The following is a 14,790-nucleotide window of genomic DNA, read 5'->3' as shown; positions in this document are numbered from 1 at the left end:
GCTTGCATGGTAATAATAAAAAAAAAGTTAGTAGTCAAACATATTGTCATGATTTACCAAAAACAAAAGGGGTTACAAGAGTCACAAAATACATACTGTCCCCTTAAAATTCTTAAAATACTTCAATGGTGGTGAACAGCATATAGTGCAAGACTGATGAAATAGATGAGGGTTTTAATCTTCATATAAGACTCTAGCAATCTCCCTTTTGCAGTAAATAGGCAAAGTCAGTTCAACACACCAGGTTTTAAATGAAAAAAAAAAAAAAAAGTAGATGAAAGAAGATGAAAACCACAACATTTAGTTTATCTACATCCAGCTTAACAGCAACATTTATAATATATGAACAATAATTTTTATCATTTTTCGTAGGGTACCTTTTTATATGTTCTGATTATTTACAACTGTACAAGCAAAGCACACACTTCCAAGTGCACATATTTAATACAGTATTGACTATTTGCATTTACATTTCAACAATCTGAAAAAAAAAAAAAAAGTGATCAAATGTTTGAGATCTCGAAGGTATATTACAAAAACTGTTGCTAGTTCCTGTACAACAGTGTAAATTACTAGGGTCAGTCATAACAGAGATACACACTGAAACCCAAGTAATCTTGTATTTCACTCATGCCAACCCATTAGGGGGTCAGACTTAATTAAATCTAAGCTGTCTTATACAAAAGTTAAGGCAAAGTCATTTTCAAGTTTAAATAAAATTCAAGTCTTTAAATATTGGATGGAAATATTTGTCTTAAAAAACAAAAAAAAAACTAAAACAAAAATACCCCAACTGTTTAACTCTTCTCACTGCCTAAACCCAGCAAATATATTTTGCAGGTCACTCTGGCAGCATTTAAGGATATATTTCTATATATATAAAACAAAAAAATAGACAAGCTTGGAATAAACAGTACCCTACAGCGTAAAGTTACGCTGTTCTGAATACTTTAACTTTACACATTTCAAACCAAAATAATTTAGATTCTTCTTTATTAGAAACGTGCTAAATTTAGTGCATCCTTGTCCTTCAAAAAAGTATTTATTGTGAACAACTTCCAATAAACCTTTATCCCAAGGTGTTTAGGACATCTTCCACCAGAATTTAAAAAAAAAAAAAAAAAATTCACGCCATTTTCAAATTTACAATGAAAAGTTCATGGCAACTGGGAGAAGTCACCTAAATAGTTACTCCTGGTGCAGTAATGTCTTAAAAAATCCAAGGGCCAAAGGAAAAAGTTAATCCAATAGGACTTCTAGTTGTTTAGGGGCAAATGAAAACCTAAATGAGGCAGAGATACCCAGCATTGGTGCTCGAACCCTGCTCTCTAAACTGTTTAAGAACAATGTGCTTTGAAATTTTCGATTGCATCAACTTGTGTTTTACAAATGTGTCGCTGGACAAGTGCTAGTAGCACATAAAAACAAAATACAGGCACTATACATGGTAAGATTTGCACCTACAAAAGTCTCAGGTTAAGTTATTCATAACAAAATAAAAAAAAAACAAAATAAGAATGATACATGTTTAAGCAAATAAATTGCTCCTAGTTTTCGAAAATTACTATTTTTAGTAACCAGGTTCTTTCTGGTAGTTTTAGTGCTAACCCATAAAAGGAAAGTAAACTGTGTGAATTACACAGTAGTGAGTACATTTTGACATGAAATGTTCTTGCCTTGAAGATTGAGAAGCAAATCAATTTGAGTGCCAAAAGGTTCAGTGGAACATGATCTAAAACCCAATTTGGAATTACACATGCTCATGGCTACACACGCTTATCCAGCAACTGATTCAAAATACACAAGCATGACATGACCGTTAACGTGTGATGTATAGGTCTCCCTTTGGCCTTTTCCCCCCTTTTCTACTGTGGAGATTTTAGGGGGCTTCCAGGTTCTTTATGCCCACGTTTTCCAATAGCCAAAGGAGGCGGCGGCGATCTACGGCCCGATAGTCTCCTCTGGTCTTTGGGTCGTCCTGGGTTTGACTTTGTAGGAGGAGTTTCTCTAGCTTTCTCTATTGATGGGTCAGTTGCCTTCCTTTCCTCCTTCACACAAACCGGTACGTTCTGCTTCTGTTCTTTTGAAGGCTGTAGGGCAGAGCCATCCTTGCTTGTTCTCTGGCATATTTCTGCATAACTAGGTTTTCTCATTTCCTGTTAAATAGAAAGCACTCATTAAACATTGGAATCATCTGCAAAATACTGTGCACAACAATGCCATTTAATGATGTGTGACACTATAACTAGTCACAGTAGTTTCAATATTACTCACCGTAGCAGCTCCATTGACCTGAACAGATTTACTAGCAGTGATGAGAGTGTTTGAAATCCTTTCAATAGTTGGAGACTCTCTTTGCTGAACGTCTGGTATCTTAGTTTCACTGAAAAAAAAAAAAAAGAAAAAGAATGATTTATATTTATACTTAAACACACACACAAAATATACATGTACATACACGCACATTAAACATCTCAATGATCACTGGAACCATTGGATTGGTAAGTATTATGAACAATGATCAAGACTCAAATGATTTCAGTTGTGAAGCTGAGGAATAAAGAGGGTGGAAGGGACAAGTTTCATGCGAAGAATATAGCTGTTTGCACAGATAAGCTCACTTACTCTGGAGAATGCGATGGGGAAGGAGGACTCTGGTAAGCCACTGGTAGTGCAGTAGGGACTGGCAATAACGGCTCCCGAGGAATTCCAGAGGGGACAGTGTTAGTACTTGCATCCACATTGATGTTCTATAAAACACAACAACATGTGAAGGAGTGTAGAACCGCAGTGAGGGATAAAATGTGGTGAACCCTGGATGTTTTCACGGTGTCTCTTCCCTGCAGTTTGGCAGCATAATTGACTGAATACTTGTGAAGGCCTTTTAGTTAAAACAGCAAGGAGAAGGGTGTTGTTGGCCTGTCAATTTAAAGGACCCCACCTCTGGCACACACCTGGGATCGGACCCAACACATCGCGGGTGCTTTTTTATGTACCAGTGATGGTGCAACCTACCAATTCTGACTCGATGCGCACAGCACCGCGCATCCGGTCAGAGGGGATGTCACACACATCCAATTTGGGCTGATTTCCCTGCCCGATCCTAGGGAATTATTTGCCATTTTCTAGCATTTGGGAGCAAACCGTTGATTGTAATTTATTCCCAGAAATGTCCAGATTTTCCTTCCAACCAGTCAGAATGGAAAGAATCGTATAGTGTGTATGGGCCTTTACTGTTTTGCAATGATCAAAAATAAATAAAAAACAGTGTAGGAGTTTGAAATCAGTGTGCATGCTTCCATTACAATGCTACTGCGCAAATGCTGGAGTGCTCCACTAGGGTAACCAAAATTGGAAAATTGGTTCCAGCTATACACCATGTTTATGGTTAAATAAGCTTGCGGACATTAACCAATGTATAAATATGACAAATATGTATTTATCACAATAGATCAACATTTAGCTAGACACAAGAGGTCAAAACACGAGACCGGAAGCTTCAGTATCAATAAAGCTTAACTAAGTGTTTACTGTATTTCAGGGGTGGCCAAACCGGTCCTCGAGATCTACCAACGGTCCATGTTTTCCAGGTTATCTAGCTGGTGCACAGCTGTAGTCAATACTAACTGTCAGATTTTCAAACCTGCTGCATTCATTCCTACTATAGATCCACAGGTTGCCTGGAAAACATGCACCGTTGGTAGATTTTGAGTACAGGTTTGGCCACCCCTGCTGTATTTAATTAGAAAAGAGGATTTTGGTACTCACCGATAAATCCATTTCTCTGAATCAGCAGGAGACACTGGAGATTACATCGGGTTTAGAGCTGGGAATGCTGGGAGCTAGGCACACTAAATTTGTTTCAGGGCAGGCTGGCTCCTCCCCTCTAAGACCCATCATACCCCCAGTTAGGAAATTGTCCTACTCGAGGAGATGGTAACGAAAAAACATAATTATACAACTAGAATATAACAACTTGCATACAACAGTCATATTTAACTTTATGAACAGACCGGGCCTGAACTGGCCCCACAACCAACAGGATCAAGAGCTGGGAGGGCGTCCAGTGTCTCCTGCTGATTCAGAGAAATGGATTTATCGGTGAGTACCAAAATCCTCTTTTCTCTCTCATGCAGCAGGAGACACTGGAGATTACATCGGGGAGGTACCAAAGACCGTTCCCCGGGCGGGTGAGCTCTGTGGATCCTGTAACACCAACCGACCAAAATTTGTCGCCGGTGTTGCAAAGGTGTCAAATTTGTAAAAGCGAACGAACGTGTTCACTGATGACCATGTGGCTGCCCTACAAAGCTGAGATGCAGAAGCCCCTCGCCTGGCAGCCCAAGATGTACTTACTGACCTGGTTGAATGTGCTGTCACCACTGACGGCGGAGTCTTTCCTGCATGGATGTATGCTTGCCGAATGGTCAGCCGAATCCATCTGGCCAGTGTCTGCTTTGACGCTGGCCATCCTCTGCGGAAAGCATCGTATAGAACGAACAAACAATCCGATTTTCTGATCTGTGCAGTTCTTTTGACATAAATCTTAAGAGCTCTAACTACGTCCAAGGAAGATTGAGACGTAGGAGTACCTTGAAAAGAAGGGACTACTATCGGTTGATTTATGTGGTAGGAGGACACTACCTTAGGTAGAAAAGACGGTTTAGTCCTCAATTCTGCTCTGTCTTCGTGGAATACTAAATATGGTGCTTTGCATGATAGTGCACTCAGCTCGGATACATGCCGTGCTGATGCCAGGGCGAGCAAGAGTACAGTTTTCCAGACTAGAGATTTTAAAGGAACCTCTTCCAGAGGTTCGAACACTTCTGATTGTAGGAATGCCAGGACTAAATTTAAGTCCCACGGCGGAGCCGGTGGAACGAAGGGAGGTTGTATCCTAAGAACCCCCTGTAAGAAAGTTTGAATCTCTGGAATGAGGGCCAACCTCCTTTGGAATAGTATCGACAGTGCAGAGATCTGTACTTTAAGTGACCCTAGGCGGAGGCCACCGTCTAGGCCTCTTTGAAGGAATAGTAAGAGCCTGGATAATTTGAATATCCGAAACGGCCACCTCTTGCTTGTGCACCACTCAGCATACGATCTCCAAATGCGATGGTAGTGAGCAGCTGAAGATGGTTTGCGCGCCTTTAACATAGTGGGGATGACTGTCCTTGGAATCCCCTTTTCCTTTAGGACGTCGGATTCAATAGCCACGCCGTCAAATGGAGGGAGGCTAGGTGTTGATGATGGAAAGGTCCTTGTATCAGAAGGTCGTGTCTCTGCGGTAGAGGGTATGGTTGATCGGCTAGCATTTGTTGGATGTCCGAGAACCAACTTCTCCGTGGCCAAAACGGAGCGATTAGAATTGCCTGTATTCTTTCCCTCTTTAGCTTCTTTAGCACCTGTCCCAATAAGGGCAGAGGTGGGAATAGATACACCAGGTTGAACGTCCACGGAATTGCCAATGCGTCTGTTGCTATGGCCCCTGGATCTCTTGTTCTTGCTACGTACCTTGGCAGGAGGTGATTTTTTCTTGACGCCATTAGGTCGACTTCGGGAGTTCCCCATCTCTCTGTGAGTTCCAGAAACACCTCGGGGTGTAGTGACCACTCCCCCGGGTGTAGATCCTCCCTGCTGAGGAAATCTGCTTCTAGATTTTCTACTCCCGGGATGAATATGGCTATCAGATGTACCTGCCAATTCTCCGCCCACTGGAGGATTCTGGTGACCTCTATCATTGCTTGTCGGCTCTTTGTGCCGCCCTGTCGATTTACATACGCTACTGCTGTTGCGTTGTCTGATTGGATCTTTACAGACCTCCCTTGTAGGAGATCCTGTGCTTCTATCAGAGCGTTGTAGATTGCCCTTAGTTCTAGGACGTTGATTGACAATAGACTTTCTTCTGCACTCCATCGCCCTTGAAGTCGAAGGTGAAGTACCACTGCACCCCACCCTCGAAGACTGGCATCCGTTGTCAGTAGGATCCAATCCCATATTGCAAATCGGCGCCCCTGCCTGAGATGGTCGGAGTGGAGCCACCACAATAGGGCGTGGCGGGCTCGAGTGGATAATTGGATCTGTCTGTATAGCAACAGATGCGATCCCGCTCCTTTCCTTAGTAGGTCTAACTGGAAAGGCCTTGAGTGGAAGCGCCCCCACGTTATGGCTGGGAATGCTGCCACCATCTTCCCAAGAAGCTTTACGCACAGATGTAGTTGTACTCGACGGTGACTCAGGGTCTGTCGAATGAGCCTCTGTATGTCGCTGATTTTGTCGTCCGGCAGAAATACTCTCCTCTCTCTTGTGTCCAGCCAGAGTCCCAGGAACAGGATCCTCTGTGTTGGTTGGAGTGATGACTTCTTGAAGTTGATGATCCAGCCCAGCTTGGTCAGGGTCTGGACTGTCAACAGAGCATGCTGTTCCAGTACTGCTGGAGATGGTGCTTTGACGAGTAAATCGTCTAAATATGGTATTATAGTGACCCCTTGGTTCCGGAGGTACGCTATAATGATCGACAGTGTCTTTGTGAAGACCCTGGGTGCCGATGATAAGCCGAAGGGCAGGGCCCTGAACTGAAAATGTTCCTTGCCTATAGCAAATCTCAGATACGCTTGATGAGGCCTCCATATTGGTATATGAAGATAGGCATCCTTGATGTCCAGCGAGAGCATGTACTCGTTGTGTTCCAAGGATGCTATTACGGAGTGAATAGACTCCATCTTGAAGGGTTGGTAGGCCACCATCAGATTTAGAGATTTGAGGTTTAAGATGGGTCGTACTGACCCATCCGGCTTGGGCACTACAAAGAGATTGGAGTAGTATCCCTTGCTCCTTTGAGTAGAAGGCACTGGGATGATTACCTGAGCCGCAAGTAAGGTGTCTACTGCACTCTGCAGTGCCATCCTCTTGTCTTGTGCAGTGGGGAGAGCTGTAGTGAAGAATCGAGTGGGGGGAGGAGAATCGAACTGAATCCGATAACCCTCTGAAATTAGGCTGCGAACCCAAGGGTCCTCTGTTAGAGAGAACCACTGGGTTCTGAAGTCCAGTAGCCTTGCCCCCACTATAGATTCTCCTAAGAAAGCTGGCAAATTGTCATGCCACTGGTTTCTGAGCTTGTTTGGGCTCAGTACGGGTGACAGAGGCCTGAGGTCTACTTCTGGCACGAGTACCTCTAGTGGAGTGGAAACCTCTTCCCCTTCCTCGAAAGGAATTCTGTGGGCGAAAGGAATTAAATGACTGGAACGATGGTCCTGTGTATTGGCGTCTAGCAGGTGGAGGTGCTGTTGGCAGGAACGCAGATTTGCCACCTGTTGCTTGGGCTATCCACTTGTCCAATTCTGGGCCAAAGAGGACCTCTCCCGCGAACGGGAGCCCTTCTACAGCCCTCTTAGATTCAGCATCGGCCTGCCATGAGCGGAGCCATAAAGCTCTTCTGGCGGATATTGCGTTAGCTGAAATGCGTGCGGATATCAAAGAGATATCTCTGGCCGCTTCCCCTAAATAGTTAGCTGACTCTTTTATGTGTTCTGCCAGTTGTCTAATTTCTTCTGGAGGTATACCTGAGTCTAGTCCTTCAATAATCATGTCCGCCCACTTGGCATTGGCCTTGTTTACCCAGGCAGAGACAATAGCTGGTCTGAGTTGAGCCCCAGCAGCCATGTAAATAGTTTTTAGGGTGGACTCTAACTTACGGTCTGACGGGTCCTTTAAGGAGCATGCGCCAGGGACCGGTAGAGTGGTCTTTTTTGATAATCTGGACACCGATGCATCCACTGGAGGCGGGGTCTCCCATTTTCCTAGGGCAGACACTTCAAAGGGATAGACTACTGGAAAACGTTTTGGAATTTGGAAACGTTTGTCAGGCTGCTTCCATGCAGCTAACAATTTATCCTGGTTTGGACAGGGGAAAACTATGGAGGATTTCTTTGTTTGTCCAAACAGGTCAAACTCCTGTGGTTCTGGAGTTGGATCGTCTGGTAATTTTAACACTTGTTTTACCGCCACAATAAGAGCTTCCACTCCCATGTGAGTGGGTTCAGGCTCAGGTTCTGGGAGAACCTCCTGTACATCTTCCCATTCTCCCTCCTCCATTTCATTATAAGGAGCATGATCCTCCTCAGAATCACCCTCCCCTTCAGAGTACACAACCTGTAAAGGACGCTTTTGTCTCACAGGTGCTGTTCTTTGGGGATTTTGCATGGATGTAGCCAGGGTGTCTACAGATCTAGCTAGAGTAGTCACCCATGGAGGCTCAGCACTACGGTTTTCTGCTAATTCTGCAGATAACCTTTCCATGGTACCTGACAACAGAGATACCCATTTTGGTGTGGGTGCCTCCCCTGAATCACCTGCCTGGGAAGACGGTGGAGAAACAGTGCAGGCTTTACATAAATTAGTCTTTCCATCAGCCGAGTGCTGTGTAAATCTAGCATTACACACAGTACAGACATATAGCTTCTGTGAAGCCTTGGTGCTTGATTTGCTGGTCATGATTTCAGCACAAACCCGGTCTGATAGTTATACAGATACCTGCACTCACACACACACACCAAATGACACACAGTACAGATATGTTACTGGGGTGTTGGGTCCTGGAGGTTAGAAACTTACACCTATTGGCCCTTACTGTCCTCACTAGGACAAATAATTTTCCCCACACTACTGCGCTGTGTAGCCCGATGCTGCTGAACACCTATAGGGAGAAGCAGACATTAACAGGGCTCTTGCGTGTGTGTTATGGCCGCGCCATGCCGCTTACAAACAGCCTCAGGCTTCTTCCCGCCTGCACCCTCACCCAAAATGGCGGCTTCCCGCGCTCCCTCCGACGCGCTGCTGAGGGCTCCAGCCGCGCACCTGTCACTAAACCTCCGACAAGCACCTCTGCGTGCACCGCCGGAGACCGGGGGAGCGCGGCTCTGACCCCCGCTGCCGCCTAAGGGAAAGCGCGCGGTCGCGATGCAGCGGTACTCACTGTGTCTGTGTCTGACGGTCCCTTCATAGGCGGCCGCAGGAACACTGGAGAGTCTGGCAGATGCCTTTAGTGAGGCTCTGACAGGCTGCTTGGTATAACCAAGGGCGCAGGACACCCGGACCCACACTTTTAAGTGAAGCAGGGAAGGGTTCCTTTCTTTTAAATATCTTCACTTCTGGAGCAGTGTAAAAACTGTGACCAGCTCCCGTGGCACAATTTTCTAACTGGGGGTATGATGGGTCTTAGAGGGGAGGAGCCAGCCTGCCCTGAAACAAATTTAGTGTGCCTAGCTCCCAGCATTCCCAGCTCTAAACCCGATGTCATCTCCAGTGTCTCCTGCTGCATGAGAGAGAAATATATAGTTTGTGGTCAAGTCTCTAATATGATTTTAGTGGAGGATATTTACGTAGGGCAATCAACCCAACAGCTAGAGAATTATGTTGACTGTCTAAGCCCCAACACACTAGAATGATTTTTGGGCCGTTCTAGTGTGGGGGCCTTAAGTTGCACTGATTTACAAATTAACTTGTAAACTGTGAAGGATTACTGCAAATATTAGCTCTGCAAAATGCCACTATACACAACAATGATGCCAAAAAGTTCTAAAAAATATATATTAATAAGACATCGCAAAATCAGTGCTAAACATGTATAGGGCAACAGAAACTATCAGAAAAATGCAGGAAATGGGGGTACTAAACACACCAGCAGGCTTCTGGCAGTGTCTACCAATGAAGTTACCTTATCTTTTGATGTGCTGATTACCAAACTAGATAGTCTGTTCTCAAAGAAATCCTCAGGTTTTAAGTTGCCAGCAGCACCAGGTAAAGGTGGAAAACTAGACAGTCCCAATTCAAAGCTAGGAGATGGAGGCTTCGTAGGTGGCGGGGACTGTGTCTGTCCTCTCTGAAAAGAAGAAATGCATTGTAGTTACTGAGGTTTTCAGTAACTAATATTCAATAGCAAAGCTGGGTACACACTAATAGATATATCTGCAGATCAAATCGATCTGTAATTAAATATACTGACGCATCCAGCAGAATGTTCTCAATACATGCTGCCCGATCCGTCGGGACCGACATCACAAATGGGCGGACACTGGCCATTAAGCTGTTGATCACTGGCGGCTCCCAGCGTGGCTGTACGAGAGTTCATCGGATTGCCCGGACACAGTATGATGCGCCGATATATCGGGCATCGGCTGTGGTGCGCAACCGACAATATCTGAACGCCGCTGTGCAGATATACCGCTTGTACACACTGGCTGATGGTACATCCATATGTCTTTCATTCCATCAAATGGCCGATATATAATTTATTTCTATATTACTTAAAGTGATTAAGTGTATTACAGGTTATTACCCAAAATGAAGCGTCACAATATATGAGATACTGGCAGAATATACAGCAATGAGAAGGGATCCTCTGAATCAGGGATAAATGTGCAATATCCCTCAGTGTGGTGGCAGGCTTTAGTGTAGCAATGGGCTGATTTCGGACATTATAGTACAATCAAGACACTGCATTATCTCAAGTATCACTACCAGACATTTCCTGAATTATGAACTTTAATGAAAGGGCATTGTATGGCACTCACTCTCTAGATGACTGGTGTGTCTTTTATACTAGTCATGTCAAAGCCGCATTGCTGCATTCATTTTACGTATTAAATTAGAAGCCATGTACTAGTTTGAGTAATATGAATACATTACTGTGGTTATTGCTAAAATTGGCTTGATATCTTATTTAATGTATCACAGAACCATTGTATTCATTTTCTTCAGTTATTTTTAGCAGAAAAGTTTCTTAGATACAGCCGGCTGCACTAACCAGTGATTCATATATTTGTTATATAGCTTATTATATAGTATATTACAAAGATGAACAGCTCTGAGTGTAATTATTTTTTATTTACATTTTAGGACTTGTCCTATATTCATGAGACTATAGTATGACAAGGACTTGCATAGACTGGACTGAATGGAAGTTTCGGTCTTTATTTGTAGCAGGTAGACACTGTACCAGGAAAACAGCTTAGCAATTCTTAGGTTACAGCAATGGCAGGTTTCAGCAGGTAACACACAGGCTTCACAATAAGGGTACTCCAGAGAATACCTAACTTAATCCCCACATTCCTCCCCCAACCTATGGCCCAGCCGCTAACAGGCATTGGGAACACTGACCCTCTGCTCTGGACAAACCTATAACAGGAAGTTCCAGGTGTTCATTAGCAGAGAGTGATTGACCATAAATCTTAGAAAAACCCGGACTGGATTTCACTAGACCAACTTCTGCTCTAAATCCTGGACTGGATATTCCACTTTACCTCATGTGGAAGTATGCTGTGCGTGTCAAACTAGCTAGGAACCAGAAGAATAATTTAAGCACCGACACACAAAGTGATGCTGGAGGAACAAAAGACAACATTCAGACATCAATATTGCACATATAATACTTGTGTCTAAGGAATTGATTATCTGCCCTCAACCATTGGCTAACGTTAGATTCATGATGGATCAGCAGACTCCACTGCATTGTGCACTCTGCTCCATAAAAGCAGCCAGAATATAACATGTAGATACTGTATCCACATACTAGCAGGGAATAATATTTTGTGCGATGCTTTGCTGTGACGTTCAGCCGGGCACATCTCTGCAAGAACAAAACTATTCCAGATAGTAGTTTTGTCTACTAAAACAGACTATGGTCATATGAATTATCATAAGGAAAATATTTTGTTCTAAAAAGATACTTGCAATGGAACATATCAGGGGTTGAACGCAATCAAAATTAACAAAATGATCCATCCCCATTTATGCACATAGATCAGGGGTAGCTAACTCCAGTCCTCAAGAGCTACCAACAGTTCATGTTTTCCAGACCACCTAGCTGCTGCACAGGTGGTCAAATTACAAAAGATCCACAGGTGGAGCTAATTACTTCACTTGTGATCTGTGAGGAGACCTGGAAAATGTTAACTGTTGGTAGCGCTCGAGGACTGGAGTTGGCTACCCCTGACATAGATCATTTATTAAGGCTTAGCTTTTGCAGTAATGTCATATATACAGTCACAGCGCACTGAGAACGCAAACACAGCATGCATACAATTGGAAAGGAGAGCAAGGCAAAAAAAATTAAAATACAATAGTGTCCATAATCCTTTATAGAACTGCTAAGAACAGCAGGTCTGAAGATTTTCTAACTCATTTTCCTTTAACATGAACGGCTGTTCTCGCTAACAGTTATGAAATTAGCGAGGTACAAAACGAAACCTTCGTTAAAATAAGCTCAAAAGCTACAACCAATTTTTAACTCACCACAAACTTGTCGTCCCTTTTCTTTCTGTAGCCATAAGAATTTTTCCTAGAATGCAAGATAACTTGTTACAAGAATGTCTGCATAATAATCCCCATGCAGAACAGTATAAGTTAACTATATTTTATTCTACTGGAAACTGGTTCAACATACTAATGGTGCACTTGTACAATTAACCCCAATGGTTATGGACTCAAACTCACCTCCCTCTCCCAAGACCAGGGGAGGTTTCAATAGTGGTAGGTTCCACTCGGCCAGTACCGACATCCCTCTTGATAAAACTTGCCGTATTTGGCATTCTTGTTCTAGTTTGTCCTGGCTGCCGTGCTGGTGGCCCACGCACACCATTGATTAATCTATCAGTAGTAAAGTTGAAGATAGTTGGACCATCAAGAAGTGCAGGACCCCTATCTGTACTAGGTATTGTATGCCGAAGATGAGACTTGCCAGGATTCCTAAAAAAAAAATTATTAGTACAAAAAATGTATTTGTTAAGAGGTGAACGTTAACACCAAGATTATATATGTATTAAAACGGGATGCAGTTACAATCCCGGCGGTCGGGATCCCGGCGTTCAGAATCCCGACACCAAAATCCCGACCGCCGAAATGCCGACACATTCTCCCTCCGTGGGTGTCCACGACACCCCTGGAGGGAGAATAAATGAGTGTGCCGAGCGTAGCGAGGCACCGGGCCGGCTGCGTGGCGAGCGCAGCGAGCCCGCAAGGGGGGGGCGATCCACGTCCCCCCCTTGTCGGCATTTCGGCTGTCGGGATTCCGGCGTCGGGATTCTGAACGCCGGGATCCCGACCGCCGGGATTCAATACTGAATCCATTAAAACAATATGCACACTAGTCTAATATCAGTAATCATGGTTCACACTAATGGTGCCCATACACGTACCAATTACTCTGTACTTTTTGTGCTAAAATAGCATTGCATCGCATGCACAACGATGCTATCTTAGCACAAAAAGTACCGGGTAATTGGTGCGTGTATGGGCACCTTTAGTGTCACCTACAGTATTTTCTTAACTAGCACCTATTTTAACAATGCCCAGGACAACAATAACATCCAAACTAATTCTATGGCATAAACTGACAGACCTGGTCTCTGCCAACTCAGTCACTGCCAATATGGAGAGGCTGAACTTCACTACAACTGATAACATACCAGACTTAAGGACACACTAGAACAATTTTTTGTCCGATTTCCGACCGATATATCGGCCGATTTTTACCGATAAACGGCAATAACCAGCCGATTATTGCAAAAAAAAAAACGATCAGTCGGAAATCAGACAAAAAAAATCATTCTAGTGTGTGGGGCCTAATAGGGGCCAACACATGGGGAGATTGCTGAGCATTCTGAGTGATGATAGAATGCTCAGCACACACCTATGTGTCAGCACTGTGTGCTGAGCGATCTGTCAGGGCCAGTGTTCTCCAGTGAGAACACTGGCCCTGACCAATGATTAACTAGATTTATCCAACATGCTGAATATTGATCGCCAGGCAATAGCAACCCATGGGGCCATGTATCGCTATAGCCCCTACACACGTGGCAATGTAGGGACATTTTATAACTGATCTGGTGAGATCACTTAAGGTGCCCACACACACTAGAAAGATCTGTTATCTTAAGATGTGCGCATAAATTACCCTTGAAATCTTTTGTCCGTCCTGGACAAAAGATTTTCGGCAAGCGCACATTTTTACCAAAGATTTCTCTTAAGATCCCGTGTGCCTTCCTATGGATCTTTTGTTAAGTCTTCTGATCTTTCATGCAGCATGTAAGATCAGAAGTTTTAGCAAAAGATCAGCGGGAGCGAGCATCCGACAGACATCGGCCGATTTTCGGCAAACATCGGAAATCTGCAAAAAAAATAAATAAATTCTAGTGTGTGGCCACCTTTAGAAAAGGCCCCAACATCGCTAAGTGTGTAGGCCCTATTGGGTGACCTCTAGCAGAGACATGAAATAGAACAAGAAGCTGTACCCACAGAATATTACAGCAGATAAACATTTGATCAAATATTTCAATAATAATTATAATATTTGTAACAATCTATAACAAAAACAGGTACTTATGTATTATCTGGGCTCCCATGTTAAATGCACCCCATTTTTTCATACCCCTACTATCCAACTACGCATGGAGTTGATTTTATATAGTGTGGCGAGCGCAGCGAGCCACCGTGCCCGAAGCGTGGCGAGCGCAGCGAGCCCCGCAAGGGGACGCGGTCTCATAAGAAAAACGGGAGCCCGGATATTACATAAGTACCCAAAAACATTTTTGGTAAGGGGGGGGGGGGGGTCAAGCATGTAACCTATTTTGAGGCTGCAAAACACTTTTGTATTTAATCCATAATGCAATTGAGCGTGGTAAAAAAAATATTGATGATTTTGTTTGCACAAACAGGTGGTCAACATGTTTAAAGACAATAGCATGCCAACCAGGTGAGTACACAAATCTAAGCCTAACCACAGAATCAACACCAGTC

At 43.8% G+C, this 14,790-nt stretch overlaps 1 protein-coding gene across 2 annotated transcripts in view; it reads right to left on the bottom strand.

Moving 5' to 3' along the window:
* Positions 1-157: 157 nt before the first annotated feature.
* LARP4B (La ribonucleoprotein 4B) overlaps positions 158-14,790 on the bottom strand; it is a 72,013-nt gene continuing 57,380 nt past the window's right edge. For both annotated transcript variants that reach the window (XM_083188976.1, XM_083188977.1), the window contains 6 exons: positions 12,490-12,741; positions 12,289-12,334; positions 9,713-9,877; positions 2,626-2,750; positions 2,275-2,383; positions 158-2,156 (listed from right to left, as the gene is read on the bottom strand). In XM_083188976.1, coding sequence (XP_083045102.1) covers positions 1,866-2,156; positions 2,275-2,383; positions 2,626-2,750; positions 9,713-9,877; positions 12,289-12,334; positions 12,490-12,741 — 988 coding nt within the window. In that variant the 3' untranslated portion in view covers positions 158-1,865. The remainder of the gene's footprint in view (positions 2,157-2,274; positions 2,384-2,625; positions 2,751-9,712; positions 9,878-12,288; positions 12,335-12,489; positions 12,742-14,790) is intronic.

Source organism: Crinia signifera, chromosome 5, assembly GCF_055691185.1.
Source record: "Crinia signifera chromosome 5, ASM5569118v1, whole genome shotgun sequence".
Classification (NCBI taxonomy): domain Eukaryota; kingdom Metazoa; phylum Chordata; class Amphibia; order Anura; family Myobatrachidae; genus Crinia; species Crinia signifera.
The sequence above is the reverse complement of the archived record's forward strand: the minus strand, read 5'-3'. Positions and strand labels throughout refer to the sequence as shown.